Source organism: Cupressus sempervirens, chromosome 9 (genome assembly GCF_028749045.1).
Source record: "Cupressus sempervirens isolate cs-2001-9-10 chromosome 9, ASM2874904v1, whole genome shotgun sequence".
Lineage (NCBI taxonomy): Eukaryota > Viridiplantae > Streptophyta > Pinopsida > Cupressales > Cupressaceae > Cupressus > Cupressus sempervirens.
Genome location: NC_143126.1, coordinates 124,466,660 through 124,482,115, shown reverse-complemented (window position 1 = coordinate 124,482,115; position 15,456 = coordinate 124,466,660). Strand labels below are relative to the sequence as shown.

General features: G+C 38.6%; 1 protein-coding gene across 5 annotated transcripts in view; it reads right to left on the bottom strand.

Moving 5' to 3' along the window:
* Nucleotides 1-15,456, bottom strand: part of LOC149537842 (uncharacterized) — a 310,563-nt gene that overhangs the window by 89,896 nt on the left and 205,211 nt on the right. For all 5 annotated transcript variants that reach the window (XR_016355921.1, XM_089799242.1, XM_089799243.1 and 2 more), the window contains exon 7: nucleotides 6,128-6,310. Coding sequence is in view for 4 of the 5 variants with exons in the window: in XM_089799242.1 (XP_089655368.1) it covers nucleotides 6,128-6,310 (183 nt within the window). In the remaining variant the exon portion in view is untranslated. The remainder of the gene's footprint in view (nucleotides 1-6,127; nucleotides 6,311-15,456) is intronic.

The window sequence follows — 15,456 nt, the reverse complement described above, 5'->3', positions numbered from 1 at the left end:
GAGGGCCCTACGGAACCACACTGTGAAGGAATACTTGGTACACTTGCGACACCTGCCATTGGACGACACGATTTGGGAGGGCAAGCACATTCTCCAACACTCGGTGTTGCATTTGCTTCAGTACAAGCAAAATTTGGGATGGAAGGACTGTAATGTTCCCGTTATAAAATAAATAATAAATCAAACTTTTGTTACGAGCCGATTGTTTTAATATATCTCGAACTCATTTTTACTTTTGTTTCAGTAGTTTGTGTCGTTGTCGGCTATCTTTGTACACCCTCGAAAAGTTTCCTAGCGGGTATTTAAGCATGGCTTGTAGGTTGTAGTTGGTATGCTTTTGGATTAATTTTCTCTATACTGCGAATTCCTGTTGGAGTTCGGGATTGTTCGCCATTTCGGAAGTGAAAGATCTTCCCTATTTGGCTCGTGCAGTTTCGGTGGGATTTAGCCCACCCTATTCTGTTGTTGCATGTAATACCTCACTCGGATCTAGCAAATTGGAGTATTATCTTCTAGCAATTATTATTTGCATTCAAATCTCTATTATTGTGTGGTTTTTCATCAGGATCTATTGTGTTTGTGTATGAACAAGGGTGTATTTTGTTTTGGTCCCCAATACCTATCTATGTGGCTTCCTGTCATTTTTTGTACTGCTCATACCTTGACCGTATGGCCCTCATCCCTCTGCCATCCATATCATTTAACTCTACATTGTATGGATTTTGCCCTTTTTGCCACTATATGGCCTTTTTCGTCACCCCTTACCATCTTTACTCCCTCCCCTTTCACCCACCGTACGGCTTGTTGTATGGCCACCTTGGTCTATCCCACCGTACAGCCCTCTCTTGACACTGTATAGCCAAGTATTCCTCCCATACGGTCACTTCTCCATTAGATGGCATAGACTAGACTGTCATACGGCCTTCCTGGCATCTGTACGACCTCTTTTGCATCCCGTATAGCCACCTGTGGCCATCTATACGGACTTTCCTAAGCAGATTTGTATCCATATCGTTCATCATCCGTACTCTTCCGCACGAGTAAACCATTTCATCCATTCTCTGATCATAAAAGAGGACTAGAGGTCAAGGCAATGAGTCACAAATGGCAATGAGTCAACCCATTCAAGCTTGCCAGTATCCTCTAACATGAGGTCAAGGCAATGAATCACAAATGGAGACCAGTTTTTTCTCAAGTGCCTCTCTATCAAAAGTTTACCTACAACAATTTTTAATTCATTAGAAATAGATTTGTTAAGAAAATTTTAAATAGATTCATAAATGTTTGTCGATTAGAATTTTAGAAATAAAAAAATTACCTCAAGCAACAAAACTTGCTTTTGAGGTGGGTACCCTTTCTATTGAGGTGGAAGGGAGTTAGTGTCGGAGATTGGATGTGGAGAAGTTCTCTCCCCTAAATATTCAGCTGGTGCTAAGAATATGTACTTCAAGATGATTAAGTTGTGCTTGAAGATTTATGCTATGTTTTGGGGTTGGGAGGCTTCCCCTCCTTTTTCCCTATGATCTAGTGGGTCTTGTTGGGTCTTGATTTGCCCTTTTGGGCATATGTTTGCTGCCCATGCTATATTTTTCAATCTTCCTGCTACTGTCCTTCTGCTGACCCTTGGCAGGATTTAACTATTGATCTATTATTGAATATGTATCTATAGCATTTCATTTATGTTGGGTTTCAAATCCCTTATAAAATCTAGTTGTAATGGGTTTCCGTGCCCCATCAAAACCTATTTTACTTGATCAAAAGCATAACTTTCTACATTATCCATGATCACCTACACCACATTTTCTTCGCCCGTCTGGTGTATGACTTCCTCAAGAGCCTCACATAAGTATGTGACATTCTTCACATGTCAAGAACCATCAATAGACTTCAAGAATATGGTGAATCCTGAAAATAAAGCAAAATAATTATCAATATCATAGATCAATCAAAAAATCAAATATAAATTCTTCAATTCATTTAGGGAAGTAGAATGATCAGTCACCTTTGCATGAAAGAAGAAAGTTTAGGAGTGTTCCATTCTTCCAATCCATCCAACCATCTATCATGATGGTGCAACCCTTTTGGCTCTAAGAGTGGTTGTGGTCCTCTAGCTTAACTTTCATATCATTAACTAATCTAACAAGAGGGAACTACTTAACATTAGTAGGGACTCAGAAACTCACTCCACAAATGGTTGTGAAATCTATCATGCCTTGCCAATAAGGAGGCTTGTCACAAATAGATTATGATTAGTCATTAGACAAAGTAGAGTTCAATTTTAAACTTAAAACAATCAAATAAAAAAGAATTACTTGGTTGCAACAAATGGAATGTTGCAAATTTGTTTTCATGCAGCATCATGGACCTCTTTGTTCCATAGTTACACCACCTTGGGGGACAGGGGGACAATCTTCTGGGACAGGTGGATAGAGGGGCCTTAATTTGGGGACAGCGTGGGGATGGGGGGGTTGTATATACTATACATATGGTACTTGAAATGCTAGTTATAAATATATGTATTGCAATATAAGATACAAAAATGTAAGAGAGTAAAAAGTTGAATATTGCATTGAGTTGGAACATTGAATATTGAACATAAATAGTCGAATCAGCAAAACTTAAAATCAGAACATCCTCCCAACCTTGGTAGAGGTGGCACAGATCTGGTGGTGCTACTAGGGATAGGTGGATGGAGTCCCCAAGTCCATGGTGCATCATCGTCTTCGAGGTGTGGGCCAAAATGGTGGGGGGGGACACGTCTCCATGTTACTATGGTTCCAACCCATAATCTCAAGCAAAGGGTGTGCACAAAATAACTAAGTTACCGCTTCGAGTTCGGGTTCAAAGAACCAATTCACTAGTATGACAAAATTTTGAAACGCAGTTTGAGTTTGTTTGGGTTCATTAGTACAAAAACTTGCAAAAACTATGTATACATGCATACGTAAAAACATTTGTATGCAGCCAAGAAGAATGAATTAAGATTAGAATGCCACATAGTATCATAAAAACAACAAAAATGCTATAAACTTGTAATTGTCATTTATCAAGATACAAAGCTTCCAATTAATCAGACAAGGGTCATTATTCGCAATTGGATATAAAAATTTCACTGTAAGATATATTGAGTGCTAATTTAATTTGATGTAATAGATATTTTAATTTAAGCGAATTTTGTTTTGTAATGTTAAATGATCTATATTCAAATTCTGCTATAATCATTTTCTGCACTAAATTATAGAATGTATCTCAGTGGAACTTGTACCTAGTTCGTGCTCGGTTTGCCTGGGTATACCCTGGTTCGACCATGGTTCTACCTAGGTTTGGCTTGGGGGAACTAACTTGCTTGGATTTGAACCCAAGTGGAACCCAAAAGGGAATCGGGACCTGAACCAAGGACCGGTTTGAAATTCGCTCAATTCGAAGGATTGGGGGGGGGAATTGGGTAACTTATCTTAAAAACATTAAAACAAAATATATCAAATAATTATTTTAAACTCTATAATGCAAAATAAATAAATGTTAAACTCTATTATAATTTTTAACAAAATATATCAAATAATTGTTTTAAACTCTATAATGCAAAATAAACAAATGTCAAATTCTATTATAATCAGTGCGCACCTGGGGTAACACCCTGGGGCATAGGGCACGATTATGTCTCGGGTGTGGATACATCACACACCCACACTCCGCCACCGCCACGAAAGCGACGTCGCACCATTCGGCGCACTCGGCGGGTGCGCAGGTGCAAGGGTGCATCTCAGGTCCGGCACCCAAATATATTGCATGAAAAATAATAAGTCAAAAATAGTTATTAAACTTTCATAGTCATTTCTCTTGCTTCCTTTACACAACCCCCAAAATAAACTCAATGACTGTCCAAAAACTATAAGAGAAAATAAAGATTCTACAATAAGGATTTGTTTGTTAAGAAAACAAAGGAACCTTTCTTCCAAATTGTCCTAGCACTTAGAGAAGCAGAAACAACAATAGAAGTGAGAATGCTTGCACCTCGTACTGTTCTTTCTACAGCAGAAAACTAAACTTTTCAACAGAAAATATAATTCTGGAAATAGCAAACAAATGGACCAGACAAAGGTGTCAAGAAAGAAGAGTTATATGTAGGACTGATTTCAAAGAGTCACCCTCTTGGCTTGAATGGAGGTTTGCTTGAAAAAAAAAAAATTGAAATGCTTGCATACAATTTAAGAACTTCACCACAAAACACTGATGTGAACTATGTACAAATTCACCAATCATGGAAGGAGTATTTTTATGTTGAAACCTTCTTGGTTACAAGGGTTTCCATCCTTAGAACAATCCAGTCACTGTATCTCACCAACAACAGAAATAGCTTCAATAAAATAATCTTATAACATGCTCTCGAAGAAAAACAAGGTTTCTTTACAAAGACTCCTCAAACTCCAAGTGAATCTCCACGTCAAGGTGGGATAAATCATCCTTTACTTTTAATTCTCCCAAGGAACTAGCTTCTTGAACAAGCTAGAAAGCTTTATTAATTAAAGTGACTTTATAATATATATTGTAATTTTTTTAAGTCACTTCATGCAAAATGACTTAAATACACTTTAACCCCCTTCATATCATCATATCATTTAATATAATTAATATTAGTAACATTAAACTTATTTTAACTTTATAATTTAACTTAAATTGTTAAACCCTTGATAATTATGAATATCAACTCATGGGAATAATCCATCCACTTTTTCGAATATAGATATGATGCCAACTGATCATCCCAGTGACTTACTATAAATAGTAAGTATGAACAAAACATCCAAGTGACTTATTAAAAATAGTAAGTGTGAATTAAAGTGTCCTGAATGATCTTTAAAAGGCATGCGACAAATAAATAGGGCATCAAACTGAATAATACTGAAATAAGCACCAAAAATTGGGGGCATTACAAAAAATAGGCTAGGTATATAGACAACATGCTCTGGAAAACTATCAGACTATAGGAAAATTCAACTCATGCCAGTCCTATGTTACAAATGATGTTTATTCAAATAGATTATTATGGTCAGAGACTCGGGAAGGTAGTAATACTCATAGAGGATTATTAAAAGCCTCAGATTGATTTCAAAGGAATTGAGATGAACAAAGTACTGCATATAGCCTGAAAGTGTTGTAGCTATTTGTGGAAGCCAAAGTAAAACTCAAAATGAAGACAGATTCTTTGATTAAATTTTTTTGAATTTGCATAGCTGGTAAACTTTTCTTAGACCAATCTTCCTAACATGAAAACTCAAGATCACAAAGTACATTTTTGTAGAAAGAAGTGTGCAATGGAAATCCCTAAAGGAAGAAATTAGGAAGATACTATTGCTCAATTAGTATTCATCCAAAATCATCCCTATGGAAAATAAATATAGACATCACAATCCTCCCAAGGAAAGCCTTGTCAAGGTTGATAATGTAGTGCTTCTCCCACCTGCAGCTTTTGATATGGTTATTCAGATTTTTTCATTAACATCGTTCCTTTGGATGTTTCATCTGCTGCATATTTCCCTTGTGTTTGAGCCGTAGTTACCAAACTCATTGGGTATCTGGTAAGTTCCAGGTCAAGCAGGCCTAAATGAGACATGCACACCAGTTTCAGAGACTAGACAAGAATAGAAGAATTGAAACAAATGTAAGCCATCGTATTCCAAAATTCATATTTTTGTAAAATGTTTTCCTAAATGTGTTAAGTTTTGTGCTAACTTCGAGTCAAAATTGGCTTGCGAAGTCTATGTTGAGTCCAACTCTAGCAACTATTGTTTCAGCTATGCAGACATGCGAATAATATGAACCTGTCAGTTTAGTTGCATCTTTCAACATTATTTACAATGCGCAAACCAAAATAATGGCAGTTTGTAAAGTTATAAATTGAAGTGACATCAATAAACAATAAAGACAACTGTAACTCTACAATAAAAACTCTTTCCATTAGAACTATTTATCTTCTCGACAGAAACTTATTTAACCCAAATCTCTAAATGATCCATAAATATAGTGTATATGCAGCTGCAGAACCTGTTCATTCAGTTAAATAAAGACATAATTTCTCTACGAAGGTAAATAGACAACAAAATAATCATATTATATATCATATCACCTGTCCATCTGGTCCAGTGATCTCTGTATCTGTAGCATCACGAGTTGTTCCGCTAACAGGACTTACAATCATTCTCTCCTCCCCAACTAAAGCATTCAAAATGCTGCTTTTGCCTACATTAGGTTTCCCCACTATGGCTATAGCAGGAATCCGATCTTCAACCTCATCTGTTTCTTCCAAGGCCTATATTCAATCAACTATGCATTCAGAAGTACAAAATAAATATAAATAGACAACAAATAATAAACAATTTCTATATTACCATCTTCCATTCAAAGGTTGTTCCTAAGAGATATTAAAGAGGAATTGCCAAAACATCTTAAAAAGATTAAAATGCTTTTATTTATCATCATATTTCTTATTAACATAAAACACAACTGGGTAAAAGGATGCAGAAATAAAGGAAAAATATATATATATATCTGTCCATAAATGACCAAAGCAGGCCAATCAGTCTCAAAAGTACAGAAATTTAAAGTAGCAAGATTGTCTAAGATTACACCAAGAAGAAAAAACAAGTATGTTAAATTAAAACAACAGAATATCCTTACAAGAGCGAATATACCGAAGATGACCAAATCCTAGTAAATAGCTAAACAATGCCACTAAATATGAAATCCTTCAAGGAAATTCTCCCAAAGAAAGAGTTGAAAGAACCAAGAGAAGGGAACCAATAAATTGCCACATAAGGGCTTATAGAGAGTACGATTATATTCTTGGAAGTACAAGTTGAAATAAGATTTAAGATTTCACAAGTAAACAATCTTAATAAAATGTGTTATTCTCATCTATCACATACATACCAAGAGCATAGGTATATATTAACATAGTATATTATTAAATAGTATATATAAAATGAAGTGAATTTCAAGGACAGAGGTGATAGTCTGTCCTAGAATGATGAGGTGCACATAATAAGTCATTGTCTCTGCAAGGTGATAGGTGGCACATATTAATTATATACCTTGAAAGCCACTTAAGCTTTTCATGTCATTTCCCGCATAAAAAATCCTTCGACGTTGAAACAAAGTTAGACTAAATTGCTGATAATTTTTTTGATAAGATTTCCACAATAATGACAATTTGAGAATTTGTACGCCCATATGTTTCAACTTTGTAATGCCCCCAACCTTGACAATACACCGCTAATATTTCTTCAATTTTGTGAAGTCTTTTAGACAGACAAAATTGCAAAATATAGACAGTTCAATATTGGCCATCATGAAAACATCAATATCTGATGAATATTGGTTGATTATTTATATATTAATAGAGCTGGTAAAATTATCCTAAATATAAAATCGGAGTATTAAGAGATGACTGAGTCATAATCCAAAGTTACTAATTAAATAAAAGTTCTTGTTAAAGGACGTGATGTTATAGTAATTTCCAAGGAGCGATTGGCCACCACAGAGGATCAACGACAACACTGTAATGTCAATTTGACTAAAGCAGAGGAAAAAGTGACTACAATGTAAAGAAAGGAATGTCAACAAATGTTGATGACAACCCCTCAATACAAATAATATAATAATGGAATACTCACACAAACCATGGAAATTCACGATTATCATACGATATGTTGAGGCAGAAGTCCAATCAAACAACTATAAGTTGGAGATTCAGGCAATCAACATTATGCCTAAGCAATGATTACTTGAGCCATGTTGATAGTATGAAACCCACAAAAAGGGATTTTGAAAATAATACATAACAATCAAGTATAGGGCTATTCTGCTTAAATTAGGAAGGCCGAATATGATCATAGTGGATAATGTTGGACTGATACTGATAATTAAATAGCATTAATTATTGAGTATCATCTTCATACACGATGTAGTGTGGAGTAGACAGTGATCTATAATAGCCTTCTAGTTATACATCCATCAATAGAGAAGCATCTCTTACTGACGTCGCTAACTTGTCAAGTATCAACAAATATACATTAGGAGACATCAAGTGGTCATGGTGATTAGTCAGTGACAAATAAGAGTGCATAACACAGTAGCTGGTTGTAAAGTTCCTGTTATAAAATAAATAGTAAATTAAACTTTTGTAACGGGCTGATTGATTTAATGTATCACGAACCCATTTTTATATTTGTTTCCGACATTTGTGACGCTGTCAACTATCTTTGTACACCCTCCAAAAGGTTTCCTAACGGGTATTTAAGCATGGCTTGTAGCAAGTCTGTAGATATGCATTCTGGATTATTTCTTTGTATTGTGAACTCCTGTTTAGGGTTCTCTGTTGTTCGCCATTTCGGAAGTGAAAGATCTTCCCTATATGGCTTATTACAGTTTCGGTGGGATTTAACCCTCACACTATTCCGTTGATGCATATAATAATTCGCTCGAATCTAGCAAGTCAGAGCACCAACTTTCGGCATATATATATTATTTAGTTTCTAATATTGTCTAATGTTATTATCATTGTTCGGTGCAAGTGTGTCTGGTTTTCCTACAAGTTTCTCGTGTTAATTATATTGCACTATCAAACTTCTTTGCATTTCCTTTATCATACTACACCATATACCCTCAACAACATCATCATCATCCTACCACCGTACGGACACTTGCCATTGTCATACGTACAAACACCTTCACCTCACTGTACGGCCTTTCTTAATCACCATACAGGCTTCTTTAATCACCGTACTGCCTTTAACTAACCATCGTACAGTTTCTTCCCACAATTGTACACCTTCTCTTGCTACCGTACGGCCTACCCATTGTGATCCCTGTGCAGTACGAACTTGTTTGCTTTGCTCTACCATACGACATCACACTTGCTCCCTATACAGTGCTACCGTACAGCAATATTTCCTCATGAACTGTCTTGTTCGGTACACCGTACACCACATTCAGTTGGTTGTTCCTCGCACAGGGGAAAACAAGAACATTACAATGTTATTAGAGCACTTCGATCCTGCTATTGTCAGTAAATGTACAATGTAGCCGATGGGTAGAGTAGTATCCGAACAGGAGCGTGATGCTTGAGTCACCCCTTCGAAAAGGTATATGTACACATTCGAGATGGACTTTGAAATCATGGTGGTAATCATCATTGATCATTGTAGTCATTGTAATCGGATTGTAATCAGCAAGTGCATACATGAATAAAGTACCTGTTCTGAATCGAATCGTGTTATACATGTGTTGAACTTCCTACCCTATGCGGTAAACATTTGGCGCCATTGCCAGACGTACCTGGAATGAAGGAATGAGGATTAATGCCGAATTTGCCAAACAAGGATCGGAAAAAGGTAAAAGATAAAAATGAACAAAATACAACAAAAGAAATTTTAATTTTAACACAGCAAGCAGAGCACAGACAGAGACTTTAGCAAATTGCCGGGGGCACCGAAGGGGTGAAGAGGCACAGACGGAGGGAGTGCACTCACCTAGTAGGCTGAGGAGTGTCGAGGAATTGCTGGAAGAAACTCGACAACACTTGAATTTGGTGGAAGAAACAAGGGAAGAATTCCTTAACCTGTATACACCGAGGGGAGAGTGTCCGAACGGAAGGGAAGCAACTCGCACGGCTCAGAGTGCCGAGGGAGCACGAGCGTGGAGTGATCTCTTCGTTCCTGATACACCTGATAAACGGATACAGGCGGAGAATAGAACATCACTTGAAGACTTTTCACCAGACAACGCAGTTGTTGGAAACAAGACTGTTGTCCAGAACAACACAGGAGTCCAGAACAGCGCAGAAGTCCAAAATAGCGCGAGAACACAGAACAGCGTGGAAGACCAGAATAGCATGGGAGCACAGAACAGTGCGGGAGTCTAGAACAGCGCAGGAGCTCAGAACAGCGCAGGTACACAAGTATCTCAGAATCAAAGGCAAGTAACGATGGCTGGCCCTAAAGAAAAGTTACCCAAGTTTCACGATGATGGTTCAGCAGACCCTAACAGACATTGTAAAACGTGTGAAACCATATGGACGGCAAATGGTGTGACAGATGAGGATGATTGGGTAAGACAATTTCCAGTGACCCTACGGGGTGTGGCGATAGATTGGTTTTCTAACACTGGTCCTAAGAAACTTAATACATGGGAGAATGTTAAAAAAGAATTTATAGCAGAATTCAGATTACTCCGAGATGATAATGAAATAGTGGCAAAAATCTACAGCACCAAACAAGGAAAGAATGAGACAGTTCGAACCTATGCCAAGTGACTGAAAGAATTGATCGAAAAGATGGAGAGTCAACCAGCGGATGGGTTGAAAAAATGGTGGTTTGTGGAGGGGCTACGGCTGGCTCTTAAAAAGAAACTGAGGATTGTACCACTGGCATTGTACGCTGATGCGTATACTTGTGCCATGGATTTGGAAAGCGAACAAAAGACGAGTAAGAAGAAGCATAAATCTTCTGATTTGGACGATTCATCCTCAAAGAGTAGTAGTAGCGATGAGGAATCGAACAAGAAGGTGAAAGCACTACAAAAAGACATGCTTCGGATGATGAAAGAATTCAAAAATTTGAAAAAGAATCTGGATAAAGTAAAAGGAGAACTGTGGTGCATAGATTGCAAGGAGGACGGCCATATGAAGGGTTCATGCCCAAAGAAGCAGTTTTGTGACATCTGTCAGGTGGCGAGGCATTCCTTGAAGGAGTGCCCGTTTAACTTGAAAACAAAAGGACACCAACAAGTGTTACTAACACAGGAAGCGTCGAACAATAGCAACAACGTGGGCAATGATGCAACTTCAGGTGGCTATTGAAATAGTAATAGACGCGGAAGGGGTGTAAACAATAACAATAACAATGGAGGCCGGAGTAGAATACAATATGATGCGAGTGGACGGCCGACAATACAGTGTCGGGCATGTAATCTTTCGGGTCACTTCACGAGGGACTGTACTACAAAGGAGACGCCGCAACTACTGTGCAGATGGTGTGGTCTAGGGGACCATGAAGATTCAAAATGTCCAAAGCAAGGAGTAAATTTATTAAGTATTGAAACATGTGATGAGAACGTGTTGGCGATCACAGGAGAGCAAGCGAGGAAAGCATCCAAATGCGGAAGAAGAGAAAGAGAGGTTACAAAAAGCCCAAACAGAGATAGAGAAGCAGATGAAAGCAGAGAAGTCACAAGTAAAAGACACTGCTGAAACTCTGAAAAGAAACTTGGTGGAGCAAAGCATGGTGAAAAGTATAAAGCAAACAGAAGTGCCAATTAAACTAAATGATCTTCTTCTCACCATGCCACAGCTGCGTACGGCTATTATAAATATGACACCGTCCCCGAGAGTGACTGAGGGAGCAAAGGATAGTAAGGAAACAACCACAGCAGTAGCAACAGAACCGATGTTATTAGCACTTACGACAGGTAGACACCCAACAATGGTAGAGATGGGCATTTTGGGTACGATGCTAACGGATATAATAGTAGATGGAGGATCGGGAGTGAATGTGATGGTGGAAGATATCTGGAAAAAACTTGGACAACCAACACTATGGCCGCCCACCTTTCAGTTACTAACAGCAGATCAACATGGGATAAAACCCTTGGGCACTCTAATGGCGCAGCCAGTAACAATTGGGACACAACCATTTTTACTGGATTTCGTAGTCATTCCATTAAAGAGAAGAGGGTACGATGCCATCCTAGGACGGGGGTGGTTGGTGCAAGCTAAGGTAAAGCATGATTGGAAAAGGAACACCCTATCAATGGAAAAAGGAGGTAGCAGATTTATTATCGATTTGCATACACAGATTGTAGGAGAGGAAGCAGCATCATCGGACTCAAAAGGCGAAGGCGAGAATGACGACGAAGGGAAAAAAAAAGGATGGAACCAGATAATGGAGTACTGAGGTTACAAGGCGGGTCAACTGATGACGACCTAGATTCAGTAAAGGGATTGCTACACTGGCAAATCGAAGTTTATGAAGTCTTTCCGAGCTGCAATATTTTGAGTATCGAGGAAGGGAAAGAAGGCCACGAGTTTCCGAAGGAGTACAATGAACTGAAGGAGGGAGAAGCGTAGGTGGATGAAACACCTGCCCATATGTTCAGTAAAGATAAACCAATAAAGTATGAAGAGCCGACAGTGAAAACAATGAACTTGGGTGATGAGGAAAATCCAAAGAACATTCTTGTAGGAGATGATTGGAACCCAGTATAAAAGGCGGCAGCATTCAGAACATTCATGGAATATAAAGATGTTTTTGCTTGGACGTATAAGGATTTAAAAGGAGTACCACCAAAACTGTGTCCATCGGATACCATTAATAGAAGGTGAGGTACCAGTATGGAAGAGACCATACCGAATAAAAAATAAACTATGCAGCGCGGGTCACGGAAGAGATTGACAGGATGCTGGAGGCTGGTACCATCTTTAAAGTGCAGACAAGTGAGTGGGTATCACCGATCGTGATATCCTTAAAAAAGGATGCGACACAGATAAGAATATGTGTGGACTTTTGGTGCCTAAATGTCATAACAATTAAAGACCCGTTTCCGATACCGTTTACAGATAGCATTTTAGAGGAAGTGGCAGGGCATGAAAATTACTCATTCATGGATGGATTCTCGGGGTATAATCAGATATCCATCGCTAAGGAGGATAAATTAAAAATGGCATTCATTGTCGAGGATGGAGTATATGCATATAACAGGATGCCGTTTGGATTATGTAATGCTCCGGCAACCTTCCAAAGAATTATTCTATATATATTTGATAAGATGTCTGTTGGAAATTTTAAGGCATTTTTAGATGATTGATCAATTTTTAGCACAGAAGACAAACACATAACAGCGTTAGGAGAGTGTATGGAGAGGTGTAGGAGAGCAAGATTAGCATTGAACCCGAAGAAGTGCAGGTTCATGGTGCCACAGGGGAAGATGCTCGGGCATATAGTTTGTAAAGAAGGATTGAAGACGGATCCAGACAAGGTCCGCGTTATCTTAGAAATGCCACCCTCTAAAGATGTGTCGGAAGTGAAGTCATTTTTGAGGCACATCGGTTACTACCGAAGGTTTATTAAAAACTATGCAAAATTAGCTTATCCGCTGGACAAGCTCACCTACAAGGGTGAACCTTATAGATGGGAGACTGAGCAAAATGAAGCCTTTGAGGGATTGAAGACAAGGTTGGCTACGGCTCCGATTTTGGCTTATCTAAATTGGGATAAAGAATTTCATGTCGATGTAGATGTTTCAAATTATGCCATCGGTGCAACACTGGCGCAGACTAGCGACCACGGGTTGGACCATCCAGTGTACTTTGCAAGCAGATTGTTGTCAACGGCGGAGAGAAATTACAATACCACGGAGCGAGAGGCGTTGGGGATGGTATATGCAGTACAGAAGTTTAGGCACTACTTGTTGGCTACTCCATTTGTATTCTACTTAGACCATCAGGCGTTGCTATACTTGGTCAATAAGCCGATTATTCAAGAAAGAATAAGCCGATGGTTGTTATTATTACAAGAGTTCACATTTAAGATCGTGGTACGGCCAGGGAAGAGTCATGTGAGTGCAAATCACCTATCAAGAATAAAATCGGGGGAGCCACCTGAAGGAGTTAATGATGATTTTCCAGATGCGCAACTTTTTCAGGTTACAGTACTACCCGCCTGGTACACACGCATTGGAGAATACCTATCGATAGGGCAATTTCCAAGCGACATGTCACCGAACAAAAGACGAAAATTGGTGCTGAGAAGCTGGATATTTCAATTAATTAATGGCCTACTGTATAAAATGGGACTGGATCAGATTCTAAGACGGTGTATCCTTGAGGAGGAAATTTCGAAAGTACTCAAGGAAGCACACGAGGGCCCGGCGGAAGGACACATGGGGCTGGATACTACTGCGCGGAAGATACTTTTGGCAGGGCTATGGTGGCCAACTGTATACAACAATGCCAGGGAGTGGGTCATTGCGTGTGATACATGTGAACGAGCTAGAAAACCATTGAAGAGAGACTTTATGCCTTTGAATCCCTCGCACGCACAGGATCTTTTTGAGAGATGGGGACTGGATTTTATTGGACGACTGAAGGTAAGTAAAACAAGGTGCCGATACATCATGGTAGCAATGGAGTACTTAAATAAATGGGTGGAGGCACGCGCATTACCAAACAATTCTACAGTTAGCACAGCAAAATTTTTATATGAACAAATTATTACAAGGTATGGGATCCCACTCCAGTTGACAAGTGATCGTGGACGACATTTTGTTAACCACGTCATAAGAGTGCTCACTACTGATTTCAAAATTTACCATTCATTGTCGAGCCCGTACTACCCAAGGGCTAATGGACAGGCTGAAGCAACGAACAAGATTTTGGTGGGAGTGATTTATAAATCCTGTGCAGTTGAGGGAGAAGACTAGGAAGAGAAGTAACCATCTGCTTTATGGACGTACCGCACCTCGTATAAAGTAACTACAGGACATACCCCGTTCCAGCTAATGTACGAACAGGAGGCAGTGGTGCCAATAGAGTTCATGGTACCAAGTTTAAGGATGGCGATCGAGAACAAACTAGGTGACATGGAGAGCTTACGAGAGAGATTGTAATATCTAAACAAACTCAATGAGCAACGGTTGCAGTTGCAGTGGGCCATCGAAGTTACACAAGCAAGGAGGAAGGCGTGGCACGACAAGCACCTAAAATTGAACAGCTTTCAACCCGATCAGCTAGTACTGAAGTATAATGGACGAAATGAAATAAGGCCTGGAAAATTTAAAGTTAAATGGGTTGGACCGTATAAGATACGGAAGTTCGATATAATGGAGCAATTAAATTGTGGACACTGGACGGAAAAGAAATACCAAATGCCGTAAATGGATCAAAGTTGAAAATATACAGGGAAAGGAAGGATCCCCCACGAACAAACAGTTGAACGAAGAAAAGATGTTTGTAAATAATGTATATATGTAGGAAGTGTATATTTTGGAGTAAAGTTAGGATAGTTTAATTGGATTTAAAAAGATTTAAAAAAAATTTTTTTTTAAAAAGGGTGGCAATAAATAAGAAGTCAGATGTGGTAGTCAGAGAACAAATGAGAAGGTTGAAAACAAATTATGGTAAAAGGAAAAAAAGAAAATGAGATGAGAAGTATGTAGTTGGAAGTAGAAGAGCAATAAAAACATATATAATTCGATTTTTAATCCAATTTATATTTTCATAAAGTGAGTTTATTAAGAATTTAAAAAGGAGTTTTTTAATGATCGTACGACCTTCCCATGATCGTACAGACCCACGCACATGAGGAAAATAAGATCGTACGGCCTTCCATCATGTCCGTACAGACTCAAACGAAGGAGGAGAAGAAGAGCACAGGTAAAGCAGAGGTTCTACGGTTGTCTCTG